Consider the following 21,430-nt stretch of genomic DNA (forward strand, 5'->3'; position numbering starts at 1 on the left):
ACTCTAGACACTGCCCCCGCTGCCACCCTTAGATCTCCATATATGGAGATGACCTGTTCTGACATTCCATTCCATGCCCTTTAGGGCGCGGTCACTTCTCGCCCTTAGGCGTCTTACTGGTAGTCAGTAGATAAATGCTGATGGAGGTCAGTAAGGGGTTAAAGTTCATAGATACTCCATTTTGAAACTAAATGTTAATGATTGACAGATCAGGTTTAAAATGATCACATGTTCATAGTCGTGTGTGTGTGTGTGTGTGTGTGTGTGTGTGTGTGTGTGTGTGTGTGTGTGTGTGTGTGTGTGTGTGTGTGTGTGTGTGTGTGTGTGTGTGTGTGTGTGTGTGTGTGTGTGTGTGTGTGTGTGTGTGTGTGTGTGTGTGTGTGTGTGTGTGTGTGTGTCACATGTAACCCTGCAGGTGTCATAGAGACATAAAGATGAGTGATTCTGGGGAGAGAGAGGAGGATGGAGCTGACAGACCACAGAGAGAGGAGGATGGAGCTGACAGACCACAGAGAGAGGAGGATGGAGCTGACAGACCACAGTCTCCAACTCCCAGCATTCTGTCTGTGAAGAGTGACCGGTCTACAGAAACTCCTCCTGACTTCAGTAATGAACCTGGACCTCCACAGGCACAGTATGTCAATCCTTCTATTATACAATACACTATGACACTATTAGACTGTACAATATACACAATTATTACACTACACCAGGGGTTGTTTTCAAGAGTGCTGTGCACAAACGTCAGCAGCATTACAAAGTTAGACAAAACAAAACAGTACCAATTCCAATTCTGCTTTCCATTTTCTATTTCCCATTCCAAGTGCATTTGTCTTATGTAACATCAGCAATGATTTAATATTTTTGGGGTGGGTAGACCTTGTTACGCTGGTCATTTTGAAAGTAGCTCCCAAGTAAAAAAATCACACCTGTGTGAACTGAGTTGTGTAAGGTATTATATAGCCTGATCAGCTGTGTTCTGACGTAATGTCTGACGTAATGAAATCAGCATCAACCAATCAGCATCAACCATGCTAATTTTTTTTGCACAGACAGACAGACAGACAGACTAACAAAGCCAGTTGTAGGAGTGGTTTACACCACTCAAAAAAAGTGTGGGCACCCCTGCTGTACAATACACACAACACTACACACAACACTGCTGTACAATACACACAACAATACACACAACACTGCTGTACAATACACACAACAATACACACAACACTGCTGTACAATACACACAACACTGCTGTACAATACACACAACACTGCTGTACAATACACACAACACTGCTGTACAATACACACAACAATACACACAACACTGCTGTACAATACACACAACACTGCTGTACAATACACACAACACTGCTGTACAATACACACAACACTGCTGTACAATACACACAACAATACACACAACACTGCTGTACAATACACACAACACTGCTGTACAATACACACAACACTGCTGTACAATACACACAACACTGCTGTACAATACACACAACACTGCTGTACAATACACACAACACTGCTGTACAATACACACAACACTGCTGTACAATACACACAACACTGCTGTACAATACACACAACACTAACATGACAAATGTAATTATGTGGTTGCACAACATACGGTTAAAGAGTTCTATAGTATAGACCACAACATGAAGCAGCTGCTATAGCGCCACCAGGAGGCTGATTTGGGCCTCCTGGGCGAGATTCTCTTATACTTGACATACATAATTGCTATGATTCCAGAAGTGTCCACCACAGAGCAGAGTCTCCAACTCCCAGCCTTCTGTCTGTGAAGAGTGACTGGTCTTTACAACATCCTCCTAACTTCACTAATGAACCTGGACCTCCTGATACACAGTATGTCAATCCTTCTGTACAATACACACAACAATAATGTACATACCGGTATATAAATGTAACTTGGCCAAGGGAAGGACAAAGATTAAAGATAACTGTAGAATCAGAATCAATCTTTATCGTCACATTTCAAGTGAGGTGGGTGAACAACTTGGCAATTCAACAGCCACCTTTTGGAGGTGTTTTTAAGTACAGTGTTCTCCCCGGGGACACGGGGAGAACATGTGAGGGTACCTACCCTAGGGGACACGGGGAGAACATGTGAGGGTACCTACCCTAGGGGACACGGGGATAACATGTGAGGGTACCTACCCTAGGGGACACGGGGAGAACATGTGAGGGTACCTACATACGTACTCTATGTTGCTGTTTGTCTTGTTCCTGCAGTGTTCAGTAGCTGAAACCCAAGATGTTGTGTTCTCTCTACTTGCAGAACGAGACATAATGATTAAGAAAGTTTAACAAAGTGACTTTTTCATTGATATGATAATTGTATGAATATGTTTTATATTTCCAGAAGTGTCCACCACAGAGCAGAGTCTCCAACTCCCAGCCTTCTGTCTGTGAAGAGTGACTGGTCTTTACAACATCCTCCTAACTTCACTAATGAACCTGGACCTCCTGATACACAGTATGTCAATCCTTCTGTACAATACACACAACAATAATGTACATATATAAATGTAACTTGGCCAAGGGAAGGACAAAGATTAAAGATAACTGTAGAATCAGAATCAATCTATATCGTCACATTTCAAGTGAGGTGGGTGAACAACTTGGCAATTCAACAGCCACCTTTTGGAGGTGTTTTAAAGTACAGTGTTCTCCCCGGGGACACGGGGAGAACATGTGAGGGTACCTACCCTAGGGGACACAGGGAGAACATTTGAGGGTACCTACCCTAGGGGACACGGGGAGAACATGTGAGGGTACCTACCCTAGGGGACACAGGGAGAACATTTGAGGGTACCTACCCTAGGGGACACGGGGAGAACATGTGAGGGTAACGCAAGTTATGTATATAACTATGGTTCTATGAATACCGGATGACCGCCAGAGGGCGGTGATTTCATCACCTGGATATACATCGCGCGCACGCGCAGAGGTCGAATATTAATACCAACACTGTCACTCGTGACCCCCTGTGGGCGTGAGCCACCGATATAGTTGCCCAGTTCACAGGGTTCATCCTCCTGAAATCTTTTCGTCGGGATTCCGAGTGACAATGAACTCTGGCGGTCATCCGGTATTCATAGAACCATAGTTATATACATAACTTGCGTTCTATTTCATACCTACTGACCGCCAGAGGGCGGTGATTTCATCACCTGGATGACTCATACCAACATGGTCACGAGGAATCTGCGCTTACCGAGGTCGGTTTGCAGATCTAATGGACAGCCAAACAGCCGTCACCACAGGGTGAGGGAATGTCAGGTTGGCTGACTCTTGGCAAAAGCCCAAAACAGATGGAGCCCATTTGGCTGCACTGCAGCACAGATGTCCACCCCCTGGTCTGGCATGTCAAAATGCCTCTGGGGAGGCCTTGAGGCCTACTGAAGAAATCTACCTCAACGCAACAATCAAAGTACCTCTAAGTGTTGCGTTAGTCTCTGTTGAATCAAGGCACAGCCTTTCCTGTGCCCTTTATCACAGACAAAAACAACCAAACAGCCATCACAGCTATGCCGTGCCACAGAGCCCGGACAGGGCACAATAGGCAGGTACTAGAATGCTCCATGCCTGGCTGTGGAGCAAACTAAAAATGATAGGCTAGCCAACGTGAAAGGCAGAAAGTCCTTGAAGACATAAGAGGGATTGGCGAATGGTAAACCCAGACCCATCGGCATCCCAGTCTCAGGCACCGGGCAGGGCCTGAAGACAACCTACTCACTTCCGTAGGGTCGCAGTGAGGGCAAATGGTACTAGTAGATAGCCATTTGAGAACGGCCCGATCCAAGGGCTGGGGACAAAGTCCATCGAAACCTGGTAGAGTGGTACCTCGTACCAGATGGTAGGGGGCGATTGCTCGCCCCGTCAGCGTGGCTGATGGCATACCCACAATAAAGTGTGACAGGCGCTGTCCAGAGAGAGCGCAACCTTTATTAGAGCCATCATAGCCAATGAAGAGCCGTTCTGACCACCAAGTGCATGTGGTAGGTCTAACATAATAGGCTCTCAGGGCCTGTACTGGGCACAACAGTTCTCAATCACAATTACTCTCCTGGTGGAGAGGTTAAGGCTGCCAATATCACAGGCAGGTATTGAAAACAAAGAGCAACATGGTGGTGCTTTGTCTCAACTAAACCACAGTTTACTTGTGTTGGCGTGCAACGCCCTGGTGCAGGATGCGCAAGAATCAAGTAGGGTTCGGACAATAGGCATGATTGTCAGTGGTCAGTTTACGCAGCCGAAGGTGACCCGGGTGAGAATGCACCCTCTCCCTAAACTGTGACAGGGGATTCTGTCTGTGGGGAGGCCAAAGCACTTCATCGAGAAGCTGCAGTAGATGATTCGGCTGCAGTGGTAACCAAAAACGAACCTCAAGTCGCGTATAGCCCGCCCAATATGAAAAACAAATTGAGGCAGAAACATGGAAACTCATATTTCCTGACCGGTATGGTGGCACCATACTACTGTGCGACTGCCTCTGCCTATCCTGTGAAGGATACACGACACCAAAAGTGGCAGTGTAGAGAAGACTTACAAGAAGTCGCCTGGCCAGGGGTGGGCCAGAGTGTCCTGCCCTAACGGTCAGCGCCGGAAGGGAGAACTACAGTTGGCCACGCGCCAAGCGCTCAAGGCCAAAGATCCTGCTCTGCCGTACATATGCCCAGTGATACGAAACATCATCGGATCCAAGAGGCTTAAATGGGAAGCATGTCCGCCGCCTGGACTGTATACCCAACAAGAGCATTGCTATGAAACCAGCAAGATGAGGCAAGACCTCCTGCAGAGACTGACTGGATCGAGCGACCCCTTAGTGGGTCGGAAGATAGACTGTTGACATATCATGTTACGAACAAAGTCTAAACATCCCAAGGGCCAAGTCCACTGCACACTGGCCCAGTACATCACAGACACTGGCTGGAGATGGTAGGCAGTAGAGCGAAGCACGCTTAAATGCCTGTACATAACTGAAACAGTAACCCAACCGTATCCACGGTGGTAGGCAGAATTCTGGGGTTCGAGGCCCAGAAATTATAGACAGAACATGTAAAAGGGTGCAATGAAAGCAGCCCTAGAGAAGCAACTGTCTACGTCGCTTCGGTGTGCCCAACAACCAGAGGAACTGGCTGGCAGCACTGTACTCGTCCAAGACGAGACAGGTCAGTGGAAGCTGTCCGTCAGCCCCCCATTAACTCCAAGAGTTTAAGCAAGGCCATGCTTGCAGACCATTCTCAATCTGGCACCGCCTGGAGCACATCCACTGTGCCCAGCATACATGACCAGAGGCAGCTGGTAGGTCTGAGATCGAGGATCAGGCGAAAACCACCACCGTCATCAGTCACATCATGAATCAAGGAGAAACCTTCAGTTGAACCAAACTGCTTGTTCACCGTGCACTATGCTGCAAGGTCTGTTGGGTGGCAGGCCCAAACATCCGGCCTGGAACGACAGGCAGAGTGTTAAGTGTCCCACTGTACTTCCCTGAAAGTGGGGCCTGTTAGAATGCCGAGTCTATAATTGATGTGCAAGCTAGTTCAGCTGTACGGTTGCACATACGCAACATGTGTCCCCTGCATTTACCCATCTTATTGCTACTAGGATCAATGAGCAGCCATTCTACAGCGCTCGGGGAGCAATTAGGGGCTCAGACCGGGACACACATGGACACATTGCTGGCCGGATCTGGCATTGAACCCGGGACATCCAGGGGCTCTGGGTCGCCAGGCGGGCTCACTAACCCGCCGTGGCCGCCCCTCTGGGCCACACTAGGCCCCAACATCATCAGGGTAGTTAGTTACCACGTAAGCTAACGCCTAGAACAAGCATCACCCATAGGTGGCGTGCCTGCGCATCAATGCGCGCAGGCCAGAGGGCCAGGATGAGGTGACCATTAAGGGACCGTCCAACACGTCCCAGTCCAGCTGCCGTGGCATGGATCTAGTTGGCAGACCAGTGACTCTACACTGCGTGCGGCCATGGGCAATAGCGATACTAGCTCGAAGGCTTCATCTAGTGACACCACCAGAGAAGCAATGCTGGCATTAAGTCCAGGGTTAGGGACCCTGTCTCGTTGGTCACCCCCAGAAGGCAATCTAAAGGTCAGTGCTACTCATCACAGACCACGAGTAGCGGCTCTGGAAACAGCAGGAAAAGAGCAGCACCCATGTATCAACCCATTAAGACAGGAACAAGTCTGGGTTGCCGCTGCTATGTAAAGTATATAGCCATATGTATACTCTTCTCAATTCATCAAATCGACATTTGAAATCATTCCGAGACCTAGGTCCGGATTCAGAAGGTGTTTACAGCATCGGCCCTAAATGGGATAAGACGTTCTTAACCTGAGCAACTTGGTGGCCAAGAGTACCACCTTGAAATTTCCCCTAGTTGAGAGAGCATCATCTCACAACGCTAGCATCCTTGTGGGAGGCAAATCAGCCACAACCACGGCCAACACAGTTGGCATACGTGCCAGCAGTATGCAGCCACAATAACAGCAATATCTTCAAAATGGCCTTGGATCGTCTCGGGATCCCCCAGAATGAAGTTACTAATGCTGCTCTGGAGAGGAAGTCTGCAGCTCTCGGTATGGAGCTGTTTCCCTCGCTACCAGACTACGGATAAGCGGTTGGAGATGGATGGAAGAATGAACCACAGCCATAGCCTGTGTCCGGCGCCCAAGTCAAAACCCGACTACAGGCGCAAGTAATGGACCTCCTCTGTGGGACCAGAGAGGACCAGCATGTTGCACTAATCCATGAACGGCAGCAGAGCGAGACACTCTAAATACTACTGGTTATGTAGTTGTAGCGAAAGAGTGATCAGTGATAATGCAGCAAAAGAGCGAGAATCACTCAAGCTACAGTGTCAAGTAGTGCCATAGTATAGTGGCAAGGCCAAACACTTGGACTGTCATATACAACCATTTTAGTACCAAGCATATTGGTAATATCTGGCAGCAGCAGAGCGACGTACACTCAAGCTATGATAGCAAGTAATCACAGTATACTGCACATGTCAAAGCAGTAGTGAGTACCAGGTACACAATGTCGTGGTTATACGAAGATCTAACCCTCAGCAGTTCGCTATGGGACGCGTCCCAACTTGGGCGCGGACAACAGAAGTACTTATAGTACACTCACATTCTATTAAGTATATAAGAGAATGGGCCTCTTTTGCATCATGACGTAGCACGTGCCCTCTCGACGAGGGCATAAAAGCACGTACTCGCGCATGCCTCACTTATATCTCTTATAACCATGGTTACTGCGTAACCTTCAGAGAATGGCAGCAGAGCGAAACACACTCTCAATGCCAGTGAACCAGTCAGCCACAGCGTTACGCTTATTGATCATCTGTACGCACAGTATGTCATTAATACAATGCAGACATGGCGAAGAGCGGAGACCACTCATGCCTATGTCAAGTACACAATATGATAGTGGCGGGGCGGAACATGCCCTCGGTGCTGGTGAAAATGACCATCAGTACACACAGTATGTAAACAATACTATGTAGACATGGCGAAGAGCGAAGACCACTCAAGCACACAGTATGACAGCAATGGAGCGAAACACACCCCCAGTGTCAGTGATAATGCCGCAAAAGAGCATGATCACTCAAGCTACAGTATCAAGTACACTACATATGTACCCGCCAATGTATCCTGTTGTCTTGCCCCCAAGACGGATCAGGGCAGTTGCTGCAAAGGCAGCTAATGAGGACTAGTCCAAATAGGCATAGGCACAGCATTATATGCCTATTGATATTGATTCTCAGTACATGTTATGTACTGAGGAAGGCCATCTACAGGCCTAGGGGAAGAGCCCTCGATCCCGTGCCTAGTAGAGATAACCACGCAATGGTTAAGCGATAGACGCTTGAAACATTATATTAGTAATTATACTGCCAAGCACAAACAAGTATTACCCGAACAGCAGCTGAGCGGATCACACTCAAGCTATGAGATACAAACACTATGCGTATCTCAGATAGCAGTGTACACTTAAGTTAAGCTGTGACGTTAAGCACGCTGCAGTGACAACATTGTCATATTCCAGCTTGATATAACGAGCAAAACAAACTAGCAAGTCAGCACTAAGCTGCGTTTACAACTTGACATGCATTTTGAAAAAGTTTGTTCCTTAACCAGAAATCATCTGGGGAAAGCGCTCATTAACGTCACGACCACACAAACCTCCTCTTGGTAGACATCGTTGCAACCAAGCGCCACCTATGTGGTAGATTGCACGTCTGCGACAGAGCGAAAAACACTTCTTGCAGAAACACGTGGAGAGGAGTGGTCGTTCAACATGACTAATCCTATAAATCAGTCAGAATAAGCGTCGCTGCAGTACGGCGACTGCCCAGTTACTGACGCCATAAAACATTGCTGTTGCTTATTTAGCATCGTGCGGCCATTCAACATGAGTATTGATTAATAGTCAAATAAGCGCCGCCGCGGTCGCTTTCGAGGCGAAGCACACCTCTGCGAGCCACACAAACAGCACACCGACATTAAATACAAAGTTAGCTCTTAGTTAGTGAACACACAACCGCTAACCCTTAATGCATTAGTCGGGAGGATGGACGGATACTGCCGACAATCCCACAAATCATACAAGTTGGATTCCAGCGAGCAAACACTGTCACCAACCCAATGTAACGCCACACAGCAAAGCGAAGATAACGCAAGGCTGTAGCAGGCACGCCCGCCGGGCAAGTAAAGTAACACGCAACTTACCTGTAGAAAATAAAGTCCAACATAATAGTTGGACCAGGGAGCCCGGCGGAAAATTATCGCCGCCAACCATGCAGCCTCTGGAGGACGCAAGGTAGCCCCAACCGAACGGTTACGAGGCTTATAGGCATGACTGGCGTCGAGAGCCCCCCCATACAGCCTCGATGGGCTTGTAGCAGGAGCTCAATAAAATAAATCGACCTGCGCTCAAAGGCGAAAAGATGAAAGAGGATGAACCCTGTGAACTGGGCACCTATATCGGTGGCTCACGCCCACAGGGGGTCACGAGTGACAGTGTTGGTATTAATATTCGACCTCTGCGCGTGCGCGCGATGTATATCCAGGTGATGAAATCACCGCCCTCTGGCGGTCAGTAGGTATGAAATAGAACTACCCTAGGAGACACGGGGATAACATGTGAGGGTACCTACCCTAGGGGACACGGGGAGAGCATGTGAGGCTACCTACCCTAGGGGACACAGGGAGAACATGTGAGGGTAACTACCCTAGGGGACACGGGGAGAACATGTGAGGGTACCTACCCTAGGGGACACGGGGAGAACATGTGAGGGTACCTACCCTAGGGGACACGGCGAGAACATGCGAGGGTACCTACATACGTACTCTATGTTGCTGTTTGTCTTGTTCCTGCAGTGTTCAGTAGCTGAAACCCAAGATGTTTTGTTCTCTCTACTTGCAGAACGAGACATAATGATTAAGAAAGTTTAACAAAGTGACTTTTTCATTAATATGATAATTGTATGAATATGTTTTATATTTCCAGAAGTGTCCACCACAGAGCAGAGTCTCCAACTCCCAGCCTTCTGTCTGTGAAGAGTGACTGGTCTTTACAACATCCTCCTAACTTCACTAATGAACCTGGACCTCCTGATACACAGTATGTCAATCCTTCTGTACAATACACACAACAATAATGTACATACCGGTATATAAATATAACTTGGCCAAGGGAAGGACAAAGATTAAAGATAACTGTAGAATCAGAATCAATCTTTATCGTCACATTTCAAGTGAGGTGGGTGAACAACTTGGCAATTCAACAGCCACCTTTTGGAGGTGTTTTAAAGGTGCTTAGAGATCTTTATCTCCTTATGGAGGTGTTTTAAAGGTGCTTAGATATCTTTATCTCCTTATGGAGGTGTTTTAAAGGTGCTTAGAGATCTTTATCTCCTTTTGGAGGTGTTGTAAAGGTGCTTAGAGATCTTTATCTCCTTAGGTTAATCATTCCATTGCATCGTTGAAGAATATTTACAATTTACAATGTTTTCATTTATCAGACGCTCTTAATCCAGAGTGATTTACATTAAGCTAGAACAACACATGGTAATACATCAAATGTATTGAAATAGCATTACAATTAGCTATAGTATTCCAATAGAAATTGTATTCCAACAACACTTGTTGTTGGAATACTATGTATATGGAATACAAGCAACTGTTAGCACTATTCTTTACTGTGTGTTGTTTATGTATTGTTATTTCTGTCTGTGTGATTCCAGGAGTCTCCACCACAGAGCAGAGTCTCCAACTCCCAGCCTTCTGTCTGTGAAGAGTGACTGGTCTTTACAACATCCTCCTAACTTCACTAATGAACCTGGACCTCCTGATACACAGTATGTCAATCCTTCTGTACAATACACACAACAATAATGTACATATATAAATGTAACTTGGCCAAGGGAAGGACAAAGATTAAAGATAACTGTAGAATCAGAATCAATCTATATCGTCACATTTCAAGTGAGGTGGGTGAACAACTTGGCAATTCAACAGCCACCTTTTGGAGGTGTTTTAAAGTACAGTGTTCTCCCCGGGGACACGGGGAGAACATGTGAGGGTACCTACCCTAGGGGACACAGGGATAACATGTGAGGGTACCTACCCTAGGGGACACGGGGAGAACATGTGAGGCTACCTACCCTAGGGGACACAGGGAGAACATGTGAGGCTACCTACCCTAGGGGACACAGGGAGAACATGTGAGGGTACCTACCCTAGGGGACACAGGGAGAACATTTGAGGGTACCTACCCTAGGGGACACGGGGAGAACATGTGAGGGTACCTACCCTAGGGGACACAGGGAGAACATTTGAGGGTACCTACCCTAGGGGACACGGGGAGAACATGTGAGGGTAACTACCCTAGGAGACACGGGGATAACATGTGAGGGTACCTACCCTAGGGGACACGGGGAGAACATGTGAGGCTACTTACCCTAGGGGACACAGGGAGAACATGTGAGGGTAACTACCCTAGGGGACACGGGGAGAACATGTGAGGGTACCTACCCTAGGGGACACGGGGAGAACATGTGAGGGTACCTACCCTAGGGGACACGGCGAGAACATGCGAGGGTACCTACATACGTACTCTATGTTGCTGTTTGTCTTGTTCCTGCAGTGTTCAGTAGCTGAAACCCAAGATGTTTTGTTCTCTCTACTTGCAGAACGAGACATAATGATTAAGAAAGTTTAACAAAGTGACTTTTTCATTGATATGATAATTGTATGAATATGTTTTATATTTCCAGAAGTGTCCACCACAGAGCAGAGTCTCCAACTCCCAGCCTTCTGTCTGTGAAGAGTGACTGGTCTTTACAACATCCTCCTAACTTCACTAATGAACCTGGACCTCCTGATACACAGTATGTCAATCCTTCTGTACAATACACACAACAATAATGTACATACCGGTATATAAATATAACTTGGCCAAGGGAAGGACAAAGATTAAAGATAACTGTAGAATCAGAATCAATCTTTATCGTCACATTTCAAGTGAGGTGGGTGAACAACTTGGCAATTCAACAGCCACCTTTTGGAGGTGTTTTAAAGGTGCTTAGAGATCTTTATCTTTATCTCCTTATGGAGGTGTTTTAAAGGTGCTCAGATATCTTTATCTCCTTATGGAGGTGTTTTAGAGGTGCTTAGAGATCTTTATCTCCTTTTGGAGGTGTTGTAAAGGTGCTTAGAGATCTTTATCTCCTTGGGTAAATCATTCCATTGCATCGTTGAAGAATATTTACAATTTACAATGTTTTCATTTATCAGACGCTCTTAATCCAGAGTGATTTACATTAAGCTAGAACAACACATGGTAATACATCAAATGTATTGAAATAGCATTACAATTAGCTATAGTATTCCAATAGAAATTGTATTCCAACAACACTTGTTGTTGGAATACTATGTATATGGAATACAAGCAACTGTTAGCACTATTCTTTACTGTGTGTTGTTTATGTATTGTTATTTCTGTCTGTGTGATTCCAGGAGTCTCCACCACAGAGCAGAGTCTCCAACTCCCAGCCTTCTGTCTGTGAAGAGTGACCGGTCTAGAGAAAATCCTCCTGACTTCAGTAATGAACATGGACCTCCTGATACACAGTATGTCAATCCTTCTATAATAACAAACTGGTCAGGCTACTACTTGGCCTTACTCCCAGAACCCACCTCACCCCTGCTCACTTTGATAGGCTGGAATGGCTTAGGGTTGACAACAGAGTACAGCAACTTGCAATGAGCCTGGGGTCCTGTATTATACGTATCAGAAATACGTATCATTAGGATATGTATCATTTCAGTTATACCCTACCCTAGGGGACACGGGGAGAACATGTGAGGGTACCTACCCTAGGGGACACAGGGAGAACATGTGAGGGTACCTACCCTAGGGGACACGGGGAGAACATGTGAGGGTACCTACCCTAGGGGACACGGCGAGAACATGTGAGGGTACCTACATACGTACTCTATGTTGCTGTTTGTCTTGTTCCTGCAGTGTTCAGTAGCTGAAACCCAAGATGTTGTGTTCTCTCTACTTGCAGAACGAGACATAATGATTAAGAAAGTTTAACAAAGTGACTTTTTCATTGATATGATAATTGTATGAATATGTTTTATATTTCCAGAAGTGTCCACCACAGAGCAGAGTCTCCAACTCCCAGCCTTCTGTCTGTGAAGAGTGACTGGTCTTTACAACATCCTCCTAACTTCACTAATGAACCTGGACCTCCTGATACACAGTATGTCAATCCTTCTATAAATATATACACTATAACACTCTATACAACACAAGTTAACTTCACTAATGAACCTGGACCTCCTGATACACAGTATGTCAATCCTTCTATAAATATATACACTATAACACTCTATACAACACAAGTTAACTTCACTAATGAACCTGGACCTCCTGATACACAGTATGTCAATCCTCCAATAAATATATACAACACTATAACACTCCATACAACATAAGTTAACTTCAGTAATGAACCTGGACCTCCTGATACACAGTATGTCAATCCTCCTATAAATATATACACTATAACACTATATAATATACACTATAACACTATAAATATACACTATAACACTATACAATATACACTAACACTATACAATATACACTATAACACTATACAATATAAGTTAACTGGACCTTGTGATACACAGTATGTCAATCCTTCTATAAATATATACACTGATATTCTGGCCCATGTTTATTGTCTATGGAGGGTTTTTTTTTTAGGTCTTTTATCATGTATTTATGATTGTTTTGTTATATTGAAGCTTCCAACCATACATTCTTCACATGTATCTATTTGTATAGTATATATATATATATATATATATATATATATATATATATATATATATATATATATATATAGGTATAGTACCTAAACTCTGCATCTAAGTGACAATAAATGGCAAAGGGGGCATTTTTCATAGCACTTTTATTGAAAGCGCTTCACATATTCATTCACCCATTCACACACCCATTCACACACCCATTCACACACCCATTCAAGCACACACGCACACACACGCACACACACACACACACACACACACACACACACACACACACACACACACACACACACACACACACACACACCCACCTTTACATAGATTGTGCATTACATTCACCCATTTCTGGGTCTAATAGGACTATAGTAAATTATAATAATGAAATCTCTCCTTGTCAAAACATTGTGAAAATATTAATAATAACCTAAAACATGAACTTTGGTTGAAAAACAAAACAAAAATTGTCTTCTACTTGTATAATGAGACATAATGAGACATAATGAGACATAATGTTTAATAAAAGTGGTATCGTTTATATATGAAACTATTATCTATATTGTATTGTCTTCATCTCCACAGAGAGCCATTCAGAAACACACCTGGACAGAAGACATTCAGTCAAACCACACCTGGATACAGTAAGACTGGACACATTTTACACTCATTAACATCTTATATCAATTAATGAAATGTTTAAATAGCAGCAGACATCATCAGATTAAATATCAATGTTGTTTTCCTGTATCAATGTCCAAATACTGACGATAAACATAGACATTTAGACTAAAACAAATTATCCAATTATTATTTTAGCCAATTTTCTTCTTTTGTTTTCTTTTACAAATTGTAGATTTTCTGGAGGATATTTAATACATAGTTTTAATGATATTTTATGTTCAATGTAAAGTTGTAAATGAGGCAGAATGTTTAACATGTATTAATTGTCTTCTCATATCAGATCAGATCAGTCTGCAGGAGGATTTAAAGGTTTATAAGGTCACTTTGGACAGTCTTGATGGTGTGACATACGTCACTGAAGTGCCCTCCCTCTCCAACATCTACACAGACCTCCACCTATCAGCGGGAGGGAGTGAAGGGGTTAATCAGCAACATGAGGTGTGGCAGCTTGAGACCGCCTCCAACATGAAGACCCGCCATGACGTCCTAATCAAGTGCCGTGCCGTCTTTAAGACCCTCCTCCCTGGCAGAGACAAACCCAGCAGCAGAGTTCTGACCAATGGCATCGCTGGCATCGGAAAGACATTCTCTGTGCGTAAGTTCGCTCTGGACTGGGCAAGAGGTTTGGAGAACCAAGACATCATTCTCCTGGTTCCCTTCTCATTCCGGGAGCTGAACTTGGTCAGAGATGAGCAGCACAGTCTTCTCTCACTGATCCATGTTTTCCATCCAACATTAAAGAAGGTCACAGCAGAGCAGCTCGCTGCCTGGAAAGTTGGCTTCATCTTCGATGGTCTCGATGAAAGCAGGTTTCCGCTGAAATTCCAGAACAATGACGTCATCTCTGATGTCACGGTGACATCATCGGTGGGCGTGCTGCTGACGAACCTCATCAAGGGGAATCTGCTCCCCTCGGCTCTCCTCTGGATAACCACCAGACCTGCAGCAGCCAATCAGATCCCTCCTGCATGCGTTGACATGGTGACAGAAATACGAGGGTTCACAGACCCCCAGAAGGAGGAATTCTTCAGGAAGATGTTCAGTGATGACGAGGAGCTGGCCAGCACCATCATCTCACACGTGAAGACATCAAAGAGCATCCACATCATGTGTCACATCCCAGTCTTCTGTTGGATGACCGCTACCGTTGTGGAGGACCTGGTGAAGACAGACGAGACAGGACAGCTGCCCAAGAACCTGACTGGGATGATCAGCCACTTCATATTGGTCCAGTTAAGAAGGAAGAAGATGAAGTATGACGAGACTCATGTGGTGAAAAGAAAAGAAAAGAAAAGGAAAAAAAGCAAAAAAGAGAGAATCAGAGAAAAAAGAAAAAGGGAGACTGACAAGTCTGACAGGGATGTTCTTCTGCAGCTGGGCATGCTGGCGTTTGAACATCTGGAGAAAGGCAGCGTCATGTTCTACCAAGAAGACCTGGAAGAGTGTGGTCTTGATGTGAACGACGCCGCGCTGTACTCTGGAGTGTGCACAGAGATCTTCAAAGAAGAGACCGTTCAATCTCAGAGAAAGATCTACAGCTTTGTTCATCTGAGCATCCAGGAGTTCCTGGCTGCAGTCTACCTGTTCCACTGTTTCACACAGAAGAACATGAAGGTACTGAAGACATTCCTGGGAGTTGATGTCAGTTCCTTGCATGGCTTCCTGCAGAGAGCCGTGCAAAAAGCCCTGAAGAGTAAGAACGGCCACCTGGACCTCTTTGTCCGCTTCCTTCATGGCCTCTCACTGGAGTCCAACCAGAGTCTGTTAGGAGGCCTGCTGGGTCACACAGAGAACAGTCCAGAGAGCATCCAGAGAGCCATCAACAACCTGAAGGAGATGAAAAATACGGATTTGAGTCTCTCTCCTGACAGATTCATCAACATCTTCCACTGTCTGATGGAGATGAACGACCACTCAGTACATCAGGAGATCCAACAGTACCTGAAGTCAGCGGACAGATCAAAGACAGAACTGTCTCCATCCCAGTGTTCAGCTCTGGCCTTCATGCTGCTGACGTCGGAGGAGGTTCTGGAGGAGTTGGACCTGCACCAATACAACATACCAACTATATGGGGGAAAAACTGTCTGATCCCAGCCGTGAGGAACTGCAGAAAGGCTCGGTTAGTAGTCATGTGAATAGAAAACCTATTAGAATAGAATCTACCATCATACCTAACACTATCAGTACAAATAAGATAGAATTCATAGATACATGCAAGTTACTCACTGTAGTATATGAATGTAGTTTATGTCTTTCACTTTTATGTTTTCTGGTTCTTTGTTCTTATATGACCAATATCTGACCAACTAGATTAATTTCCTTGAACATGAACCTGATCTAATCTGTGTTGTAATCACTGCTTTTATATGATCTACATTTACAGACTTGTTGGCTGTCAACTCACAGAGCCAGAATATGAGATTGTGTGTTCAGCTCTCAGCTCTAATCCTTCACATCTGAGAGAATTGGACATCAGTTATAATGACATAACGGATCCATCCATGGACCTGCTCTCTGCTGGATTGAAGAGTCCAAACTGTCAACTGGAGATACTGAGGTCACATTATTATTCTGTTTTATTATGTATTGTTTGATAATCAGAAGAGTGTGAATAAAGTTGACACTGATTAGACTAATAGTATGGTCAGAGTTTGTGTTTAGTTTGCACTCTCGCATCTCGCATCAATGCTACGGTACAGTAACATTGATCCATCTAATGTGATCCATCATGGCTGCTAGGGAATTATCATGTCCCGTTATACAATCATTCTCTTCTGTCCGTTTTATTTAGTCAATAAGGTTGATATCAAAGTAATTCACACTGACTAAATGTACAGGGATTACAGTATGTAGAGCCATGTTGATGCACGCACGCACACACGCACGCACGCACGCACATCTGTCTGTCTGTCTGTCTGTCTGTCTGTCTGTCTGTCTGTCTGTCTGTCTGTTTCTTGAGGTCTTTACTTCAAAACTGTGATATTCAGTCCAGATATTTCATGTGCAATTACAGACTTGCTGGCTGTACCATCACACAGACAGGATTTGAAGTTCTGCTCTCAGCTCTCAGCTCTAATCTTCTCCATCTGAGAGAATTGGACCTCAGTTTCATCTGCCTGCAGGAATCACAACTGCTCCAGCTCTCTGCTGTACTGAAGAGTCCACAGTGTAGACTGCAGATCCTGGGGTAAATAATGTGTGTTCTCTCTGTGTGGATCTCTACTTGAACATCAACAGCACTTTGTTAAATGTGTATTTCTCTGCAGGTTGTCAGGCTGTGGTGTCACAGAGGAAGGCTGTTCTTCTTTGGCTTCAGCTGTGACCTCCAACCCCTCCTCCCAGCTGAAACAGCTGGACTTGAACTTCAGCCACTTAGGACACTCTGGTCTGAAGAAGCTGTCTACTGCTCTGGAGACTGTCAAGTGAGTCGACTATAGGACTGTGTCCATGTTGGTCAGTAGACTATAGAACTGTGTCCATGTTGGTCAGTAGACTATAGGACTGTGTCCATGTTGGTCAGTAGACTATAGGACTGTGTCCATGTTGGTCAGTAGACTATAGGACTGTGTCCAAGTTGGTCAGTAGACTATAGGACTGTGTCCAAGTTGGTCAGTAGACTATAGGACTGTGTCCATGTTGGTCAGTAGACTATAGGACTGTGTCCAAGTTGGTCAGTAGACTATAGGACTGTGTCCATGTTGGTCAGTAGACTATAGGACTGTGTCCATGTTGGTCAGTAGACTATAGGACTGTGTCCATGTTGGACAGTAGACTATAGAACTGTGTCCATGTTGGTCAGTAGACTATAGGACTGTGTCCATGTTGGTCAGTAGACTATAGAACTGTGTCCATGTTGGTCAGTAGACTATAGGACTGTGTCCATGTTGGTCAGTAGACTATAGGACTGTGTCCAAGTTGGTCAGTAGACTATAGGACTGTGTCCAAGTTGGTCAGTAGACTATAGGACTGTGTCCATGTTGGTCAGTAGACTATAGGACTGTGTCCATGTTGGTCAGTAGACTATAGGACTGTGTCCAAGTTGGTCAGTAGACTATAGGACTGTGTCCAAGTTGGTCAGTAGACTATAGGACTGTGTCCAAGTTGGTCAGTAGACTATAGGACTGTGTCCATGTTGGTCAGTAGACTATAGGACTGTGTCCATGTTGGTCAGTAGACTATAGGACTGTGTCCATGTTGGTCAGTAGACTATAGGACTGTGTCCATGTTGGTCAGTGCAGTGTAGAATGTTTAACTGGCCAGGCGGACCCATAGAGTCCAGATAGAAGTATCAGTGTTCATCATAATGACATGAACACTAAATGACATCATAATCTATAATTTAACACACAGAGAAAGACTGTTTAAACTAGAAACATGTGCTCCTCAGAACACAGGTCTCCGCCAGGACGGGTAGCTTATTGTGGGCCAGCAATGTTTCACAGCCAATCGGATCTGAAGCATTTTGTTCAAACTATGAAAACTATGGAAGGCAATCTTATCCAAATCTGAGAGATACGTCTTAATTACATATAGAGATATGGTGTAGCAATGTGTGTGATGTTTGGACAGAGTCTGTGGGAGAATGATGACAAAATGTGTTTAGTAAATATTTGGTGGGACTAAAACAGGCCGATGTGAGACATTAAGCAGCATAGGTTTTGACTTATTGTTGTTCTACTCATTGTTGTTCTACTTCCTATAGTGTGAATCATGGAGGAGAACACTGGACTAAACCTCAACTCCTTACAACACGTGAGTCTGTCTGTCTGTCTGTCTGTCTGTCTGTCTGTCTGTCTGCCTGCCTGCCTGCCTGCCTGCCTGCCTGTCTGTCTGTCTGTCTGTCTGTCTGTCTGTCTGTCTCACTGGGCTCTATCCTCGGCCCCCTCCTTTTCCCTCTACACCAAATCTGCAGAAAATATCCGATCTACAAGTTCACAATGTGTTGAGTTCAAGTGGTTAATTAAAGCTGCAATCTGGAATTGATTATATTTAATAAAACATTATGATTATATTACATTACATTTTAAAATGTATTTTTTGTGGCTTTCGCCTTTATTTTATATATTTTATGGAGGGACAGACAGTAGGCTGACAGGAAATGGGGGGAAGACATGCAGTAAGAGCGGTCGGGATCGGGAGTCGAACCCACGGCACACTGCCAGACTGGGTTACCAGCCAAGGTGCCTGGACCACTGAGCCATGGCCCAGGCCATACAACATTATTTTAATGATTGTATTTAATAAAACATTATTTTAATGATTTTATTTAATAAAACATTATTTTAATGATTTTATTTAATAAAACATTATTTTAATGATTTAATTTTGTAATTTAAACACTAAATGGTAAATGGTAAATGGTGCATTTATATAGCGCCTTTATCCAAGGCGCTTTACATAGATTGTGCATTACATTCATCTCACACACATTCATACACCGATGGCGGCAGAAGCCATGCAAGGTACCAACCAGCACATCGGAAGCAATTTGGGGTTCAGTGTCTTGCCCAAGGACACTTCGACATGTAGACAGGAGGAGCCGGGATTCGAACCGCCGACCCATGGATCATTGGACGACCTGCTCTACCTCCTGAGCTACAGTCGCCCTGGACTGGAGTTCCTCAGGGCTCTGTTTCTATCAGATCTACAAGCTCACAACCACAAATGGTTCCTCAAAGAACCTTGTTTGAACCATTAACCTCTTAAAGCCTGTGAACATTCATCCAAAATATCAGATCTACAAGCTCAACACATCGCTAAGATACGTTGTGAGCTTGCAGATCTACAAGCTTTCGATTTGGAGTGTGGAGGAAAAACTGAGCAGACCAAGTACAGAGCCCTGGGAGACGTGTGTGTGTGTGTGTGTGTGTGTGTGTGTGTGTGTGTGTGTGTGTGTGTGTGTGTGTGTGTGTGTGTGTGTGTGTGTGTGTGTGTGTGTGTGTGTGTGTGTGTGTGTGTGTGTGTGTGTGTGTGTGTGTGTGTGTGTGTGTGTGTGTGTGTGTGTGTGTGTGTGTGTGTGTGTGTGTGTGTGTGTGTGTGTGGCTGTGTGCCTGTGTGCGTGTGGCTGTGTGCGTGCGTGCGTGCGTGCGTGCGTGCGTGCAGTGCTCAGTGAATGATGTATTTAATGTGTACTGTGTTGTTTTCTCATCAGATTTCCAGCGTCTCACTCTGGACACAAACACAGCACACCATGACGTCTCTCTGTCTGAGAACAACAGGAAGGTGACGCGTCAGGAGGGTCAGGTTAATTTATATCCTGATCATCCGGACAGGTTTGAAGGAAAGGCTCAGGTTCTGAGTTCACAGAGTCTAGATGAACGCTGCTACAGTGAGATACAGTTCAGTGGAGAGGTTCAGATAGGAGTGACTGACAGAGACATCAGTAGGAAAGGAATGGGTCGGGACTGTCTGCTTGGATTCAATAAACAGTCCTGGAGTCTGCACTGTAGAGATGGTCACAGTTACGATGTCATACACAATAGTAAGATCACTGTCCTTCCTATCCATCCCTCTGGCTCCAACAGAGTAGCATTGTATCTGGACCGTCCCGCTGGGACTCTGTCCTTCTACAGAGTGTTAGAGGACACTCTGACACACCTGTATACCTTCCAGGACACAGTCACTCAACGTCTCTACGCTGGGTTTGGGTTTACCACTGACTCCTCTGTGTCTCTGTGTGAGGACAGACAGGCTGTGAGGACAGACAGACAGGCTGTGAGGACAGACAGGCTGTGAGGACAGACAGACAGGCTGTGAGGACAGACAGACAGGCTGTGACTGTGAGGACAGACAGACAGGCTGTGAGGACAGACAGACAGGCTGTGAGGACAGACAGGCTGTGAGGACAGACAGACAGGCTGGCTGTGAGGACAGACAGACAGACAGACAGACATGCTGTGAGGACAGACAGGCTGTGAGGACAGACAGACAGTGTGTTCTAGGACCCCCAGGGGTCCTTGAGGTGGTTCCAGGGGGTCCTCAGTGTGGTCTGGGGACCCCCAGGGGTCCTTGAGGGGGTTCCAGGGGGTCCACAGTGTGGTCCGGGGACCCCCAGGGGTCCTTGAGGGGGTTTCAGGGGGTCCGGGGACCCCCAGGGGTCCTTGAGGTGGTTCCAGGGGGTCCACAGTGTGGTCCGGGGACCCCCAGGGTTCCTTGAGGGGGTTCCAGGGGGTCCTCAGTCTGTTCCGGGGACCCCCAGGGGTCCTTGAGGGGGTTCCAGGGGGTCCTCAGTGTGGTCCGGGGACCCCCAGGGGTCCTTGAGGTGGTTCCAGGGGGTCCGGGGACCCCCAGGGGTCCTAGAACATCTAGATCTGCTCTAGAACATTTAAACATGAATATTG

The 21,430-nt window shown here is 45.5% G+C and overlaps 1 protein-coding gene across 1 annotated transcript; it reads left to right on the forward strand.

The window, feature by feature from the left end:
* Positions 1-434: 434 nt before the first annotated feature.
* LOC306935050 (NACHT, LRR and PYD domains-containing protein 12-like) lies at positions 435-21,015 on the forward strand (the record flags this gene model as incomplete). Its single annotated transcript, XM_079517873.1, has 14 exons — positions 435-634; positions 1,768-1,881; positions 2,399-2,512; positions 9,576-9,689; positions 10,312-10,425; positions 11,344-11,457; positions 12,086-12,199; positions 12,724-12,830; positions 14,370-16,209; positions 16,474-16,647; positions 17,104-17,277; positions 17,357-17,512; positions 18,793-18,842; positions 20,242-21,015. 14 exons carry the CDS (start codon positions 435-437, stop codon positions 20,823-20,825), a joined length of 3,969 nt encoding a protein of 1,322 aa, XP_079373999.1. The 3' UTR covers positions 20,826-21,015.
* Between the last annotated feature and the right edge of the window lie 415 nt (positions 21,016-21,430).

The sequence above is a fragment of the Electrona antarctica genome (assembly GCF_951216825.1).
Source record: "Electrona antarctica genome assembly, chromosome: 13".
Classification (NCBI taxonomy): Eukaryota; Metazoa; Chordata; class Actinopteri; order Myctophiformes; family Myctophidae; genus Electrona; species Electrona antarctica.